This window comes from Cololabis saira, chromosome 20, assembly GCF_033807715.1.
Source record: "Cololabis saira isolate AMF1-May2022 chromosome 20, fColSai1.1, whole genome shotgun sequence".
NCBI lineage: Eukaryota > Metazoa > Chordata > Actinopteri > Beloniformes > Belonidae > Cololabis > Cololabis saira.
Window position 1 is genome coordinate 27,001,431 of NC_084606.1, and position 12,263 is coordinate 27,013,693.

At 42.5% G+C, this 12,263-nt stretch overlaps 2 protein-coding genes across 3 annotated transcripts in view; one reads left to right on the forward strand and one right to left on the reverse strand.

Annotated features, from left to right (window-relative positions):
• The window catches only part of cct7 (chaperonin containing TCP1, subunit 7 (eta)), a 418,707-nt gene that overhangs the window by 357,573 nt on the left and 48,871 nt on the right, over positions 1–12,263 (reverse strand). The gene's annotated exons all lie outside the window — the stretch shown is intronic.
• slc8a4b (solute carrier family 8 member 4b) overlaps positions 1–12,263 on the forward strand; it is a 130,682-nt gene that overhangs the window by 66,454 nt on the left and 51,965 nt on the right. For both annotated transcript variants that reach the window (XM_061710840.1, XM_061710841.1), the window contains exon 11: positions 431–623. In XM_061710840.1, the coding sequence (XP_061566824.1) occupies positions 431–623 (193 nt within the window). The remainder of the gene's footprint in view (positions 1–430; positions 624–12,263) is intronic.

Below are 12,263 nucleotides of genomic sequence, written 5' to 3' on the forward strand. Positions count from 1 at the left end.
AAGCTGGCAGCATAAGAGATCATTGCTTTTAGCTCAGCCAATATTCATCAGCTTTTCGTTTCAGCTGTGCCAGATGGCAGACAAGCTACAGTATATATTACCGTATGATCGGAGATGGGTTCACTCATGTATGTATTGGCAGGCTGCAGCGTATATACTCCCTGGACTTCCATAACAGCCTATAATTACAGGGAGATTAAAGTTCAGGTCCCTTCAGTGTCACCTCTTTCTCGTCTCATAGAAAGAGAGAGACAAAGAGATTCAAAGTGTGGGAGGATGAGTGGAGAGAGGGTGTGTGCCTGATGTTGATCATCATTTATCAAGAGAGCGTGGGTGGTAATTATTTTCTCTCTTTATGTACCCGACTGTACACCTTGGTGGGGTAGCACGTGAAAGCATAGGTGTTTATCACCTTCCCGTCTTTTTCCAGGCATCTTTACCTTCGAGGGGGCCACTCACAGGGTGAGTGAGAGCGTAGGTGTGATGGAGGTGAAGGTGCTCAGGACTTCAGGGGCTCGGGGCCTCGTCGCCGTCCCCTATCGAACCCTGGACGCCTCCGCCAAAGCAGGGGAGGACTATGAACTGTCCGCTGGAAAACTGGAGTTTCAGAACGACGAGACCATGTGAGTGCAGAGACAACGTCCTTATCGTTTACTGCAGTTCATGCACCCTTGAACACCTTCCACTGATTTCTCCTTATCTATTTTCTTTCACTTTATAATTAAATCAGTGAAATTAGTCCTTTAGAGGAGATAACTATATTATAATTCTGATAGGTACACTAGTCCACATGACTTGTACACACATATAAACGCGCACACCTTCACAAAACTGGTCCTGCATCCTTGGGCACATGCATTTTTAATGTGCTGATGCCAGCGGTGTTAAATTGACCAATGTATAAAGCGGTTGGCAAGGCAGTTTCCTCAGCGGCTCATGGGGCCCATAAAACAACCACACCGTGTTTGTGTGTTTGCAAGTGTGTGTATGTGTGTGTGTGGGGGGAGCGTATATGCATGAGGACCGGTCTGACTTGTAGATGTAGGGGCGAGGATGTCGCCGCTCACCGTCACCTCCTTCATGTCTTCAGTGATTTACAAGGTCATAGGTTAGAAATAAGCAGCTGTGACATGAAAACGGTTAATGTATTCTCACAGGATAAATAACACAGATACGTTTGCAGATGGTAAAGCTTGTGTCTGCGTTCGGCGTAAATAAACATCGCCTACCTCGTGATTTAAGGCTTTCCCTTGCAGTAACACTAACTTTTAGATTTGCTGAGTGGGAATTGTTAAATTATAGTATTTCCTTTTGTAAAGTACCTTAACTTTACTTACTCTTGTGCATTTAAGCTCAGTAGATGAAATTGATTTGGACAGAAATTGATCGGTTTTGGCTTCACAGGATTATTTTGATTCATTTTATGTAAACAGCTGAAATATCATCTATAATTTGAACATGCTTTAAAATTTCAGGGTCACTGGAAACCATGGGGCTTGTGAGTTTGACATCAGTAAGGAAGTTGAAAGGCTTGCAGTTCCATGTGTAACCACTAGAGGCCCCAATGCTAGTTCTATAGCAGAAATATTAACAAACTGGTCAATTGTTGTTGGTTTTTTTTGCAGGGTATGCATTAGCTATTATCACTTTAGCTGCTCAGTGCTTAGCATTTTCTGTGCATTTGTCATCTGAGCTGTGAATTAAGTGCTAAGAGAGAATAATGACTCTTTCTTTCAAAGATGCTACGCTTGTTGTGCTGGTAATTGACTCTAGAGAGCCTGGAGGGGTTGTGGTGGAGAAGGTTAGCTTCTGGAAGAGAAATTATGTAACAATCAAGTTGGTTTTCTGCTGCCGGCTCCAGGTGAGCCACCTTTACCCCCACACACCATAAGAAAACCCGCAGTCCAGCCACTGCTGCTGCAGACTAGTCTGCCTGGGCCGAGGCCGGCATAGCAGAGTCATTTCCTGCCAACATGGCATCCTCTGAAGACTTAAAAAATAGTCTGTGAAGCTGCTCTTCAGAAACTTGTGTGAGAGAGAGGATTTGTCAAGTTCTCTTTACACAGACTACGAAGGAAATACAAAAGTTTCAAGTCTACAGAGTGTGATACTTACATGGCTGATTTTGCTTTTAGACTGAACATCACCAGTACTTGAGGATATATGTACTGTCAAGGCAAATGTTTTTTTTTCTTTCCTGAATAGTTTTTGTTTTGCATCCCTGTTTTAAAAAATACAGTACACTCACATTGCTTAACTGACTTGGCCACCAGATATCCATTAAACGATAGTCCTCACGACTATTGATGCAATAGTTTTTGTCAGTTTATCTCCATCAGGAATCTGAAAGGAACTTGGATATCTGAAACAAGTCCAGCCTTAAGACAGGAGTTAAACTACAAGGGCACTGCGTGTGTGTGCGTGAGATGAAATCATGGGATGCTGTCCCTGCTGATGGTTAACAGCGAGGTCAGTGAGGATGAGAGGAGAATCCATAAAGACAGAGAAGAGATAAGTAGTCTCTCAGCGTCCTCACTAAGCAACTACTTAGTTTATTATTACATGGATCTACTCAGAAAGCTGACTTGAACTGAGAAAACTCCATGTAGGAGATGGACTTTAAACTAAAACCAGTGTCGCGTTTGCATCAAGTTGATTAGAAAATGTCATAGATGCACTTTGTTTTAGCCCTGAGAGATTGCAGTTGTGTGGGTCAAGTGTACAGAAGCAAGCGGCTATGAGCATTTTCCTCTGCTGGATGTGGATTAACAGCTAGAAACCTGAAATGCAGAAGCGGTGCTTGAAAAACATTTTAGATAAAGAGGGCAGGTAACAGCCAGGTGCATCATGGGAAATTCACCCCAAGGTCAGGTTGTCCATAAACAGAACATTGCTGCATTTAGGTTTGCAGGTTTGCATCTACACCAACTATGCAGCGGGTGCCTTTGATTGTTAAAGGCTAACATATGACACAATCTCACATATAAATACTATGAAGCCAGAATTTTAGGTAGGAGACACTTGTGATAACATGAAATATGTTTAATTTATGTTTAATTTAGTTGTAACCCCAAAAGACTGCCTATGATTTGTTCCACTTCCCATCTTACACCTGAGCTCACGGGACTGCATCCTTCAGTGAGGCTCTTCATAAAAACACAAAACATAGAAGAAAAAAACTGACATTTCATTTTTCTTTCACACAAGCATTATATATAACCAAGCAGCATCAGAAACCTGGTTAACATGAATGAAAAAGTTTAATGAATGCGACTTGTGTCTTTTCCGTCTTTCCTGCGACCTTCCCTTTGGCTGGACGTCCTCATGGTAACCTGTGTAATGTGGCTCCAGAGGACTGTTTGACACAGAGTGGCAGTCACTCTGTGTCAAATGTGAAGTATCCACAGAGATTTTGTTTCTGAGTGGACGGTTTCCAGGTATTTGTGTCCTTGGTGTTCCTCAATGTCATTTTTATAATGAATCACCAATATCTAACAAGTTCTTTAACCTGCAGGAGAAAGTGCAGGCTCCTGCAACAAGTGTTCCCACGAGGGAAATCAGTTCATAACCAGCAGCGAGAAAATTAGTTGTCAGAGGAAGTCAAGGAAATGGAGGGTTTGGATCAAATCCTGAAGAGATCTTAATTAAGAGGCTCCACTTCAAGACTATGTCATAGCTCCTCCACATGTCCAGAACATACTGTAAAAAGAGGGCAACATCGTGAGATGGTGTTTAATGTGCATGTTGTGTTGTTTTGAGCAGCGTTAACATCAGTATTTAAGCCAATGAGCGCCCAACCATAATCAAGTATATTTTTTAAGATTTTGTGGCTCTAGTGGCCTTTATTTGAAGTGTAAACAGGAAAGGGGTAGAGAGAGAGAATGGGACGACATGCAGCAAAGGGCCACCGGCCGAGACTCAAACCTGTGACCGCTGCAGGAGGACTGTAGCCCCAGTAAATTCACCGCTTGCTTTAACCACTGTACCACCCAGCTGCCCGTATCCAAGTATTTTTGTGCTTAATCCTAAACACCTAGAACTAACAGTATTGGCTTGGGTTTGAACTCCTCTTTCTGTCCACGATGTAGCCTCAACCTCCTCCTACCTCCTAGTAAGTGTTTTTGAACAAAATAAAGTTGTATAATGACAATTTCCCAAAGGAAAATGTGGGCATGCACTGTATTCGGGGCTTTGGAAATGTATTTACTTGATCATTTCTAGCGTGCTCGACAGCTTCACGCAAGGCAAGACAAAGTTAGTATGAAAACAACAGTATTGAAGCCCAGAAACTTAATGATTAGACTTGTTCTTGCCTTTATTGTGACGCTAACACAGCTATGACGCATTCTGAGCTGAAACCGGTTTAAAGTCGTTGCTCTTAAGTGGCAGGACGAGCGACAGATGAGGAAAGGATGGGATGGATCAATAATGTAAGGGAATGTGTGAAAACTGATTAGGGGGTATTCCAGGAACGGAAATCCCCGTGGCATATTGATCTAGTCCCCCAGTTATGTTTCACAACCACTTCCTATTTTCAGTTTGCTCTCAAAGTCGGAGCTAATTTTCTCTTGGTGAAATCTCAGTGTTTTATTTCTTTATTTTCATGCCTTAAAAGGTTCTCTGCATCACAACCCAGATAGCCTGCGCACCTCTTCTCCGTCTCTCCATTCTTTCACTGCTGCTCGGGTTCAGTCAGTCCTTGACTCCGGGTTTAAGACGGCTTAGAGCCGCTCTCATTATCGGCGCCCGAGAGCGCCGCTCTGTTTATTTATCCATTTTTGGTTCTCATCACTCACTCAGAGTCTACCTCGGGTGATTCTGTAACCCCCCCCCCCATCTTCTATAGCTTCTGCTCTCTCTAGTTCTGTGCATTTTCTCCTCTTTTTCTTCACTTTTTTTTTAAACATGTTTCTTTATTGGGTAATCCATGTAAATTATATTACACAATAAACATTTCTTTTAAAGGGTTCGACAGAATACCCCGTTTTATATTTTACCATACACACAAAAAAATAAATAAAAATAAAATATATATAAAAAAAAATAATAATAATAAAATAAATAAGGACACAAAACATAACAAACACCCCAAAACACACACACTGCAAAATACGTAATTATAAACAGGTCCCAAAGTAAGTACCGATTACCAATCAAACTCTGACTGAAGACAATAATAATAGGAAAAATAAAGTAATAAACTAAAATACAGGACACGCAAAACAGCTGGAACAAAAAAATTAAAAAATAAAAATAAATTAAGAAAACAAAATAAGATAAATAAAAATTAAAATAAACTGACATAAGAGGAACCCTAAAAAAATTAGACATGGTTAGCAATATCATACTTCCCTGTAATTTTTCTTCACTTTTGCTTTTGAACCCCTTGTCAGTTTTCCACTTAACACTTACATGAACTGGCTTTCATCTTTTACCTTTTATCGTTTATATCGTTTGTCCTCCGACTGTCTGCCAACTTTCCTCTTTTCTGTATTTGCCTCTTTTTATAGTTTTGTCATTCATCAACCTTGAACTGTCTGTCCATCATCCTTTCTTCCCTCAACCCCCCCACATTTTGATTCTTTTCTTTATTTCTTTATTAAAGACTTCATTTTTGTAGTCCTAAACCCCCCTCTCTTATTTCACCCACAACCCATTCTTCATTTGCACCTGCCTTCCCTCCACCTTTTACCTTTACATATTTACAGTGCCAGCTCTTTTCCTGCCCCCCCCCCCCCCCCCCCCAAACACACACACACACATACACACTTTCATCTGGCACCCTTTTCTGCCTCCACCTTCTCCTCATCGCTCATCTCGCCACCTCCTCCTCCGCCTATTCAGAGAAAAGGGAATTTACTTCCCAGGCAGTTTTCCCAGATCACAACCCAGACATTACTCAACGTCCACACCTCCCCTCCCTCCCTTTGTTTTTCATATAATACCTTCTTCTTTTTCATAGCATGCTCTCATTCAATCTGTGAAGTTGCTTTGTTTTCCCCTCTTTTGTCTTTTTTATGAATCTAAGCCACCCAACATTAATCTGTCAAGAGTTTAAAAAAATGCTGTCAAGCTGTATGAGCTTTCCAAAAAAGCTGAAGTCAAAAGAGTCCGGGAGTAAACAGAAGAGGGTGGACTGAGGGAACGAAGAAGGTGCAGATGCAAAATTATTGGGAAGTATTTCAAATCTGCCGGAGGTGAACTGACAACAGAGAAGCTTTTTAATTCTACTTCATGCACCCTTGATTGCAAAATATAACACGGTGCAGCTCATCACAGAGACTATTTGATCTGCTTACAGGTTGAAATTGAAGTTTTGGCTTGGATCTGCTCGAGGCGTATAGTGTTTGTGAGATGGATGCTACCTGATGTTTACAAGCCGCTTACACGGATAGTTATTCACCCACAATAAATGTCAGTTTATGTGTCATGTTGGGTTCCCTGAGGCCCTGACATCACCTTTACATCTTCTCAGAGACAGGAAAGGGCTCGGCCCTTGTGAAGTCCTGATGTCAGGAAACGGTGCTTTCCCAACAGGGCTCTGCAGTCTGAACGAAACGGGCTTTTACCAAACACACTGAAACCGTTTCTGCCAGCTGCAAAAGCCTGAACTCTGCATCTGAGATGTAGAACACTATGTTTAAGGTGTAAGGTGTCTAAAAGATTTTGAGTTGGCATTTTGTGCTTTTACCCCTTTAAAAAAACACACCCCCCTCCACCCAAATACATCCATCTATCGTGACTTAAATGTCAAAGCTCGGCACGGACTCAGCGGGTGAACAGAGTGGGGAGTTCAGATCACTTGGATCAGTTTCTCTGCAGTTTATCTAGTGTCACTCTGTATGAATTCAGACTTTCACCTTGGGTCTGTATTTAAAATCTGGTCCCTTTATGTACAGCCGGACTTAATTAATTCTTCCTCCACTCAGCCAATTAGTCTTTCTTTTATCTCTCCCTCTCTTGATCCCCAGCGGAGCCAGCAACTGTCTCCGTTTTTGAGTCTGCTGTCTGTGCCCTCTTCTCTGTCGTCTGTTAATGAGAGAGTGTGTGTGTGCGTGCGTGCGTGCGTGCGTGCGTGCGTGCGTGCGTGCGTGCGTGCGTGCGTGTGTGTGTGTGTGTAGAGGTAAAAGGGAGCATGACCTGTATGCGTGACACGGAGAAAGATGCTCTCAGCACGGTCAGTTTATTCTTAGCTTTCCTCTGACCTGCATCTCAGCCGAGCGTCTCAGGCAAGAACAAGACAACTGAGAGAGAGAGAGAGAAAGAGAGAGAGAGAGAGAGAGAGAGAGAGAGAGAGTGTGTGTGTGTGTGTGTGTGTGTGTGTGTGTGTGTGTGTGTGTGTGTGTGTGTGTTCTTCATCTTTGGCTGTTCATTATAAATTTGGAACAGGTGTCACCACCAACCTGAGGCGACACCTCTTCAAGTACCGCCTGACCCTGGATGTGAATGCATTTGCATGAAATCACTTTACATCCCGAAGTTCCTCTGACTTTGTCTGAATGCAGATGTACAGTATTTGTCGAGCATTGTGAGTCGTTGGCTAATCCCCACCTGTTAACAGCGACAGTCTTGGCAAGTTTGGAAGTCAATGTTCTCAGCTATTTTTGGACACAGACAGCAGCAGATGTCTTATAAGACGCTGGATTTGCTGAATTGACAGCAGTTCTTGGCAGACTGCAGCAGATATAGCAGATATAGTCACTGTACTGTAGGGTTGTGTTAGCGAACTCCCCGGGAGGTTTGCCACTGCGCTGGATCAAATGTGAACACAGATCATTTTAATGTGATCTAGTCTTTTATTGCTGTGCAAGGATTGCAAACATTCAAATTCAGTTCACACAAGTGAACACAAGTATCAAACAGAATTTACACATGTACAAGTCCTATATAAGTGGAAACAAGAGAAGCAAACAGTCCCTCTATCTGGCATGAAATATCACGTTAAAGAGAAATCAGAGGAAATGACTTGCACGTGTGTTAAGTGTGCACATCTGCATCCATGTGGAGCCCCGGTTACCTGGAACTGCAAACTGTACAAGTATGAATTCACTCGAATACCATCAGAAATGTCAGCTTGCTTGAGATGCAGAATAAAGAGTAAAAAGATATCTTGGAAAGAGTTTCCAGTGTTGTGATTCAAGGACAATTTTAACCTAAAACAACACAAAAAGGCTTGAAAGTTAATTTTCTATCATTTTATTGACAAAGAGACTGAAAAAGAAAATGCAAGTAAAGTTTATTTGCTTTGTGGAGTGGATAATGATAGGAGCTCAGTTGTCATGTTTTGGATTTTGTTTTTAAGTTATACTCTAACTTAACTCTACCTTCACTGTTACAGTAACTTTACCTTAACTCTGGCTCAGGAGTGTTCAATTACTCTTTGATAACATTCTGTTAACTATAAGAAGTGTATACCTCATTCAGTACAATTCAGCTTTATTTATATTAGCACCAAAATCACGACAAATGTCACCTCAAGGCACTCCAGGAATACAATTCAACTCATACAAAAACAATACAAAAACTTTTTTTTTCTAAAGATTTAACCCTTTATTTTGATAGTGGCTCGACAGGAAACTTGAGGTAGAGAGAAGGGGAAGACATGCAGCCTCCGCATATGGTACACCTGCTTAACCCCTGAGCTCTCTAAAATGTTCCTTTGATTCAGTCCCCTGTCCCCCGTCCTGGGCAAGTACCAAGCGACTGGAAAGCAAAATCTCCCCTTTAACAGGAAACCTCTGGCAGAACCAGACTCAGGAAGGATGAAAAAATGAGCAAAAAAACAACAGATCAAGGACATTTTCTGGGAAGAAAAAACACAGATTAATAATGACATGAAAAATGTCATGAATAAAGAACAGAGCGAGGAGGGGTGCACCATGGGAGGTCCCCCAGCAGTCTGGGCCTGCAGCAGCATAATTAAGGGAGTTTTGGAGTTATCTGAGGCCCCGTTTACACGTAGCCGGGTATTTACAAAAAGGGAGGCGTTTTCATGCGTTTTGGCCGTTCGTTTACACGGAAACGGAGGTCAAAGTCACCAAAAACGATCATTTCTGAAAACTCCGGCCAAAGTGGAGATTTTCAAAAACTCCGTTTTCCCGTTTGCGTCTAAACGGAGGAAAACGGAGATTTAAGCTTCAGAACGTCACATTATGCACCAGAAACTCACCAGCGTCATGTGTGCGACCTGTGTTTACAATTAGTTTGGCCACCGTCAATATTTTCTTGTATTTTACCTGTTTAATATTCTAAAGTCACACTTAAAAGTAACTTCCCCCCCCCCGTCCAGCCTCCTGCTCATTCAAGCCTGTGAGCGCGTCAGCCAGCAGCATGAAGCCTGAATTATGGTTCCGCGTTAAATCGACGGCGTAGGGTACGCGGCGACGCGCAAGTACGTGCGCGTCGCCGCGTACCCTACGCCGTAGGCTCTGCGTTAATGTAACGCGGAACCATAAATCAGCCTTAACTGGAAGTTACACACGTGTCATTTGTTGATGTTTTTCCAGGATTCTGATTGGCTTGCATGACGTTAAGAGCGTTTTCATGCGGGTCCGTGTAAACGAGGATTTTTTTGAAAACGTAGAGGGGAAAATATCCGTTTTTGTAAATACCCGGCTACGTGTAAACGGGGCCTAAACCATCCCTAACTATAAGATTTATCATAAAGGAATAAAGGGTGTCTGAACACTATACTATATAGTTTCTTTCTTTCTCTTTGATTTTCTGAATCTGCCATGTTTCGATTTCTGTTTGCACTTTAGTTGCATCTCTCCTGCTCCTTAGAAAACCCAGTTCACTTGGATCCACCTCTGTACTCTTGCAGGATGGCGCTCCTACCTGTGCAGCAACAAAATTAGTTCACTGGAAATAAACACATGTAATATATTGGAAACAGTTCCTGAAGGGTCGCGTGACTGATTATTTAAAGGAAAAATAATACTCACAACTACAGTTCAGCCAGCTCCCCTCCAAGCAGCATCTGCTTTGTCTTCTGTCACAGATCCACTCCCATACCCCATGAACCAGCCATATTCACCACGTCACAATATTGACTTGTGTCCTCTGGCATCCCAGCATCTTGCCCTGTTGTGTTGTGTGTTAATGAGGCTACAAAATAACTTCTCAGTGTTCCTGACGGAGCCGTCAAAAGAGCTGTGATCATACACGAGACGCTGGTGATGAAGATGTTAGTTTGCACAGTTCCAGCGACACATTCTCCCTTTGGCAATTTGTTTCATGGAATCAAGAGGAAATAGGGAAGTGGGAATGTGAGTCTGTGTTTGTGCATGTGTGTGTGTGTGTGTGTGTGTGTGTGTGTGTGTGTGTGTGTGTGTGTGTGTGTGTGTGTGTGTGTGTGTGTGTGTGTGTGTGTGTGTGTGTGTGTGTGTGTGTGTGTGTGTACGTTGGAGTGCTTGTAAAGTGTTTGATATTTGCAACCTGTTTCTCCGTCTGTCACCAATGTAGGGTGACTAACCCGAAGCTGTTCCCAAAATAAAACATCCTTTGAACTCCAAATCCCCCAGGAGCCGTGTGCGGTGTGTGTAGAGACTCGTACGGGTGTGTTTCTTTCAGTGTACGTGCCACATTGTTGTGTGTGTGTGTGTGTGTGTGTGTGTGTGTGTGTGTGTGAGTCAGCAGCTCACTATGTTTCCTCGCAGTCATTTCTGTTGCCCATCTAGCTGTTGTCAAGTCATCTCTTTACCCTGTGCTCACACACACACACACACACACACACACACACACACACACACACACACACACACACACACACACACACACACACACACACACATGCACGCACAGTCCAGCATGTTTAGCATTCTCCCAACGTGCACCCGTCTGCACATTGTGCCCTCAGTGTTTATCAGTACTTTAAAAGCAGCTCGCTGTTTACCAAGTCTAACTGATTAAGCTCTAAAATAAATAACTTCAATCAAACTCAACAGGTGCAGTGCAATGAAGCAGTTATGTCGAGAGACAACTCAGTACTAAAAATGTGTATTTTTATAAATGCTATTTGGTATTGTCACGACTGTGGTTGATGAGACCCAGATGCAGGAGACCAGGAGGCACCAGTTCCACAAATAAGGATTTATTAACTGAAATCAAAGAAAAGCGCTGCTTAGTAGGACTGCAAAACCAGAGCTAAAATATGAATCCAAACTACAAAAACCTGACATGGCACAACAAGGGACGAAACAGTACAGACCAGCAGGGAGCAAGGGAAAGACAAGACACGAAATACACAAGAGGGTTGACGAGACACAGGCACAGATCAGGGCAGATGGGAACCAGGGAAGTCAAGACACAACTGAAACACAAAGACACGGGTTTCAAAATAAAACAGGAACTAAATAACCAAACCGTGACTGGTATGCTCTTAATTCAACACAGTAAAGGATGAATGTCTGCTCTATAAACAGTGGCGTGTACTCGATTCGACCAGTAGTATTCACACAACGTCCAGTTATCCGTTAAACAGTTAAACGCTAGTGTAGCTTTATCTGCTTTCATCTACCAGGACGATGGAGCCCAGCCCAGACATGTTATCAACATCATTTATAAGGCCTGATAAAAAATAAAAGCCCCACCCACCGTAGTCGACGTCTTCTTCTGCCATTGTCCCGGCATGTTTAGCTTAGGACGAAGGGCAGCACCTCCTTCGCTCTCGGCCTCCTCTGCTACGGGAGAGGAGGGCGGTTAACGTGTGGGTGCTGGACTGATGCTAAATGTACGGCTTGCTTCGTCCAGGATGTTCATGATTTAAGGGAAACTAACAAAATTTAATCACCTTCTTAAAATAACGGCTAGTCATATATTTCTCCAATTTTTACAAGAAGCAAAAACAACTGAAACACATAAGAGAAATATGACTTCAGCCATTAATTTAAGAGGATAAAGATTTTTGTTTGCTGTCATGACCTCTATTACTCTGCCTCTGATTAACTCATCAGTCCTCCTGCCTAACCATAACCAATAAAACCAACTGAGACAACAAGGAGTTGCAAATCAGAGGTAGTTTAGGGTGCATCATGTCTTCACCAGCCTATGAAAGAAAACTGGACGATATGACACCACTGAATGATGCTCATCAGAGGGGATTGAGGAGTGGGTGTAGCTAAGGCTGACTGAAGAATAAGTGCATATCTTGCATTACACCGCCACTGCTTTGTGTGGTTAAAACTATTTATATGTTACAATAATAAGTAATTTAAATGAATATGAAAGACATCAGAATCATTTATTCATCAAGTCATCAGACA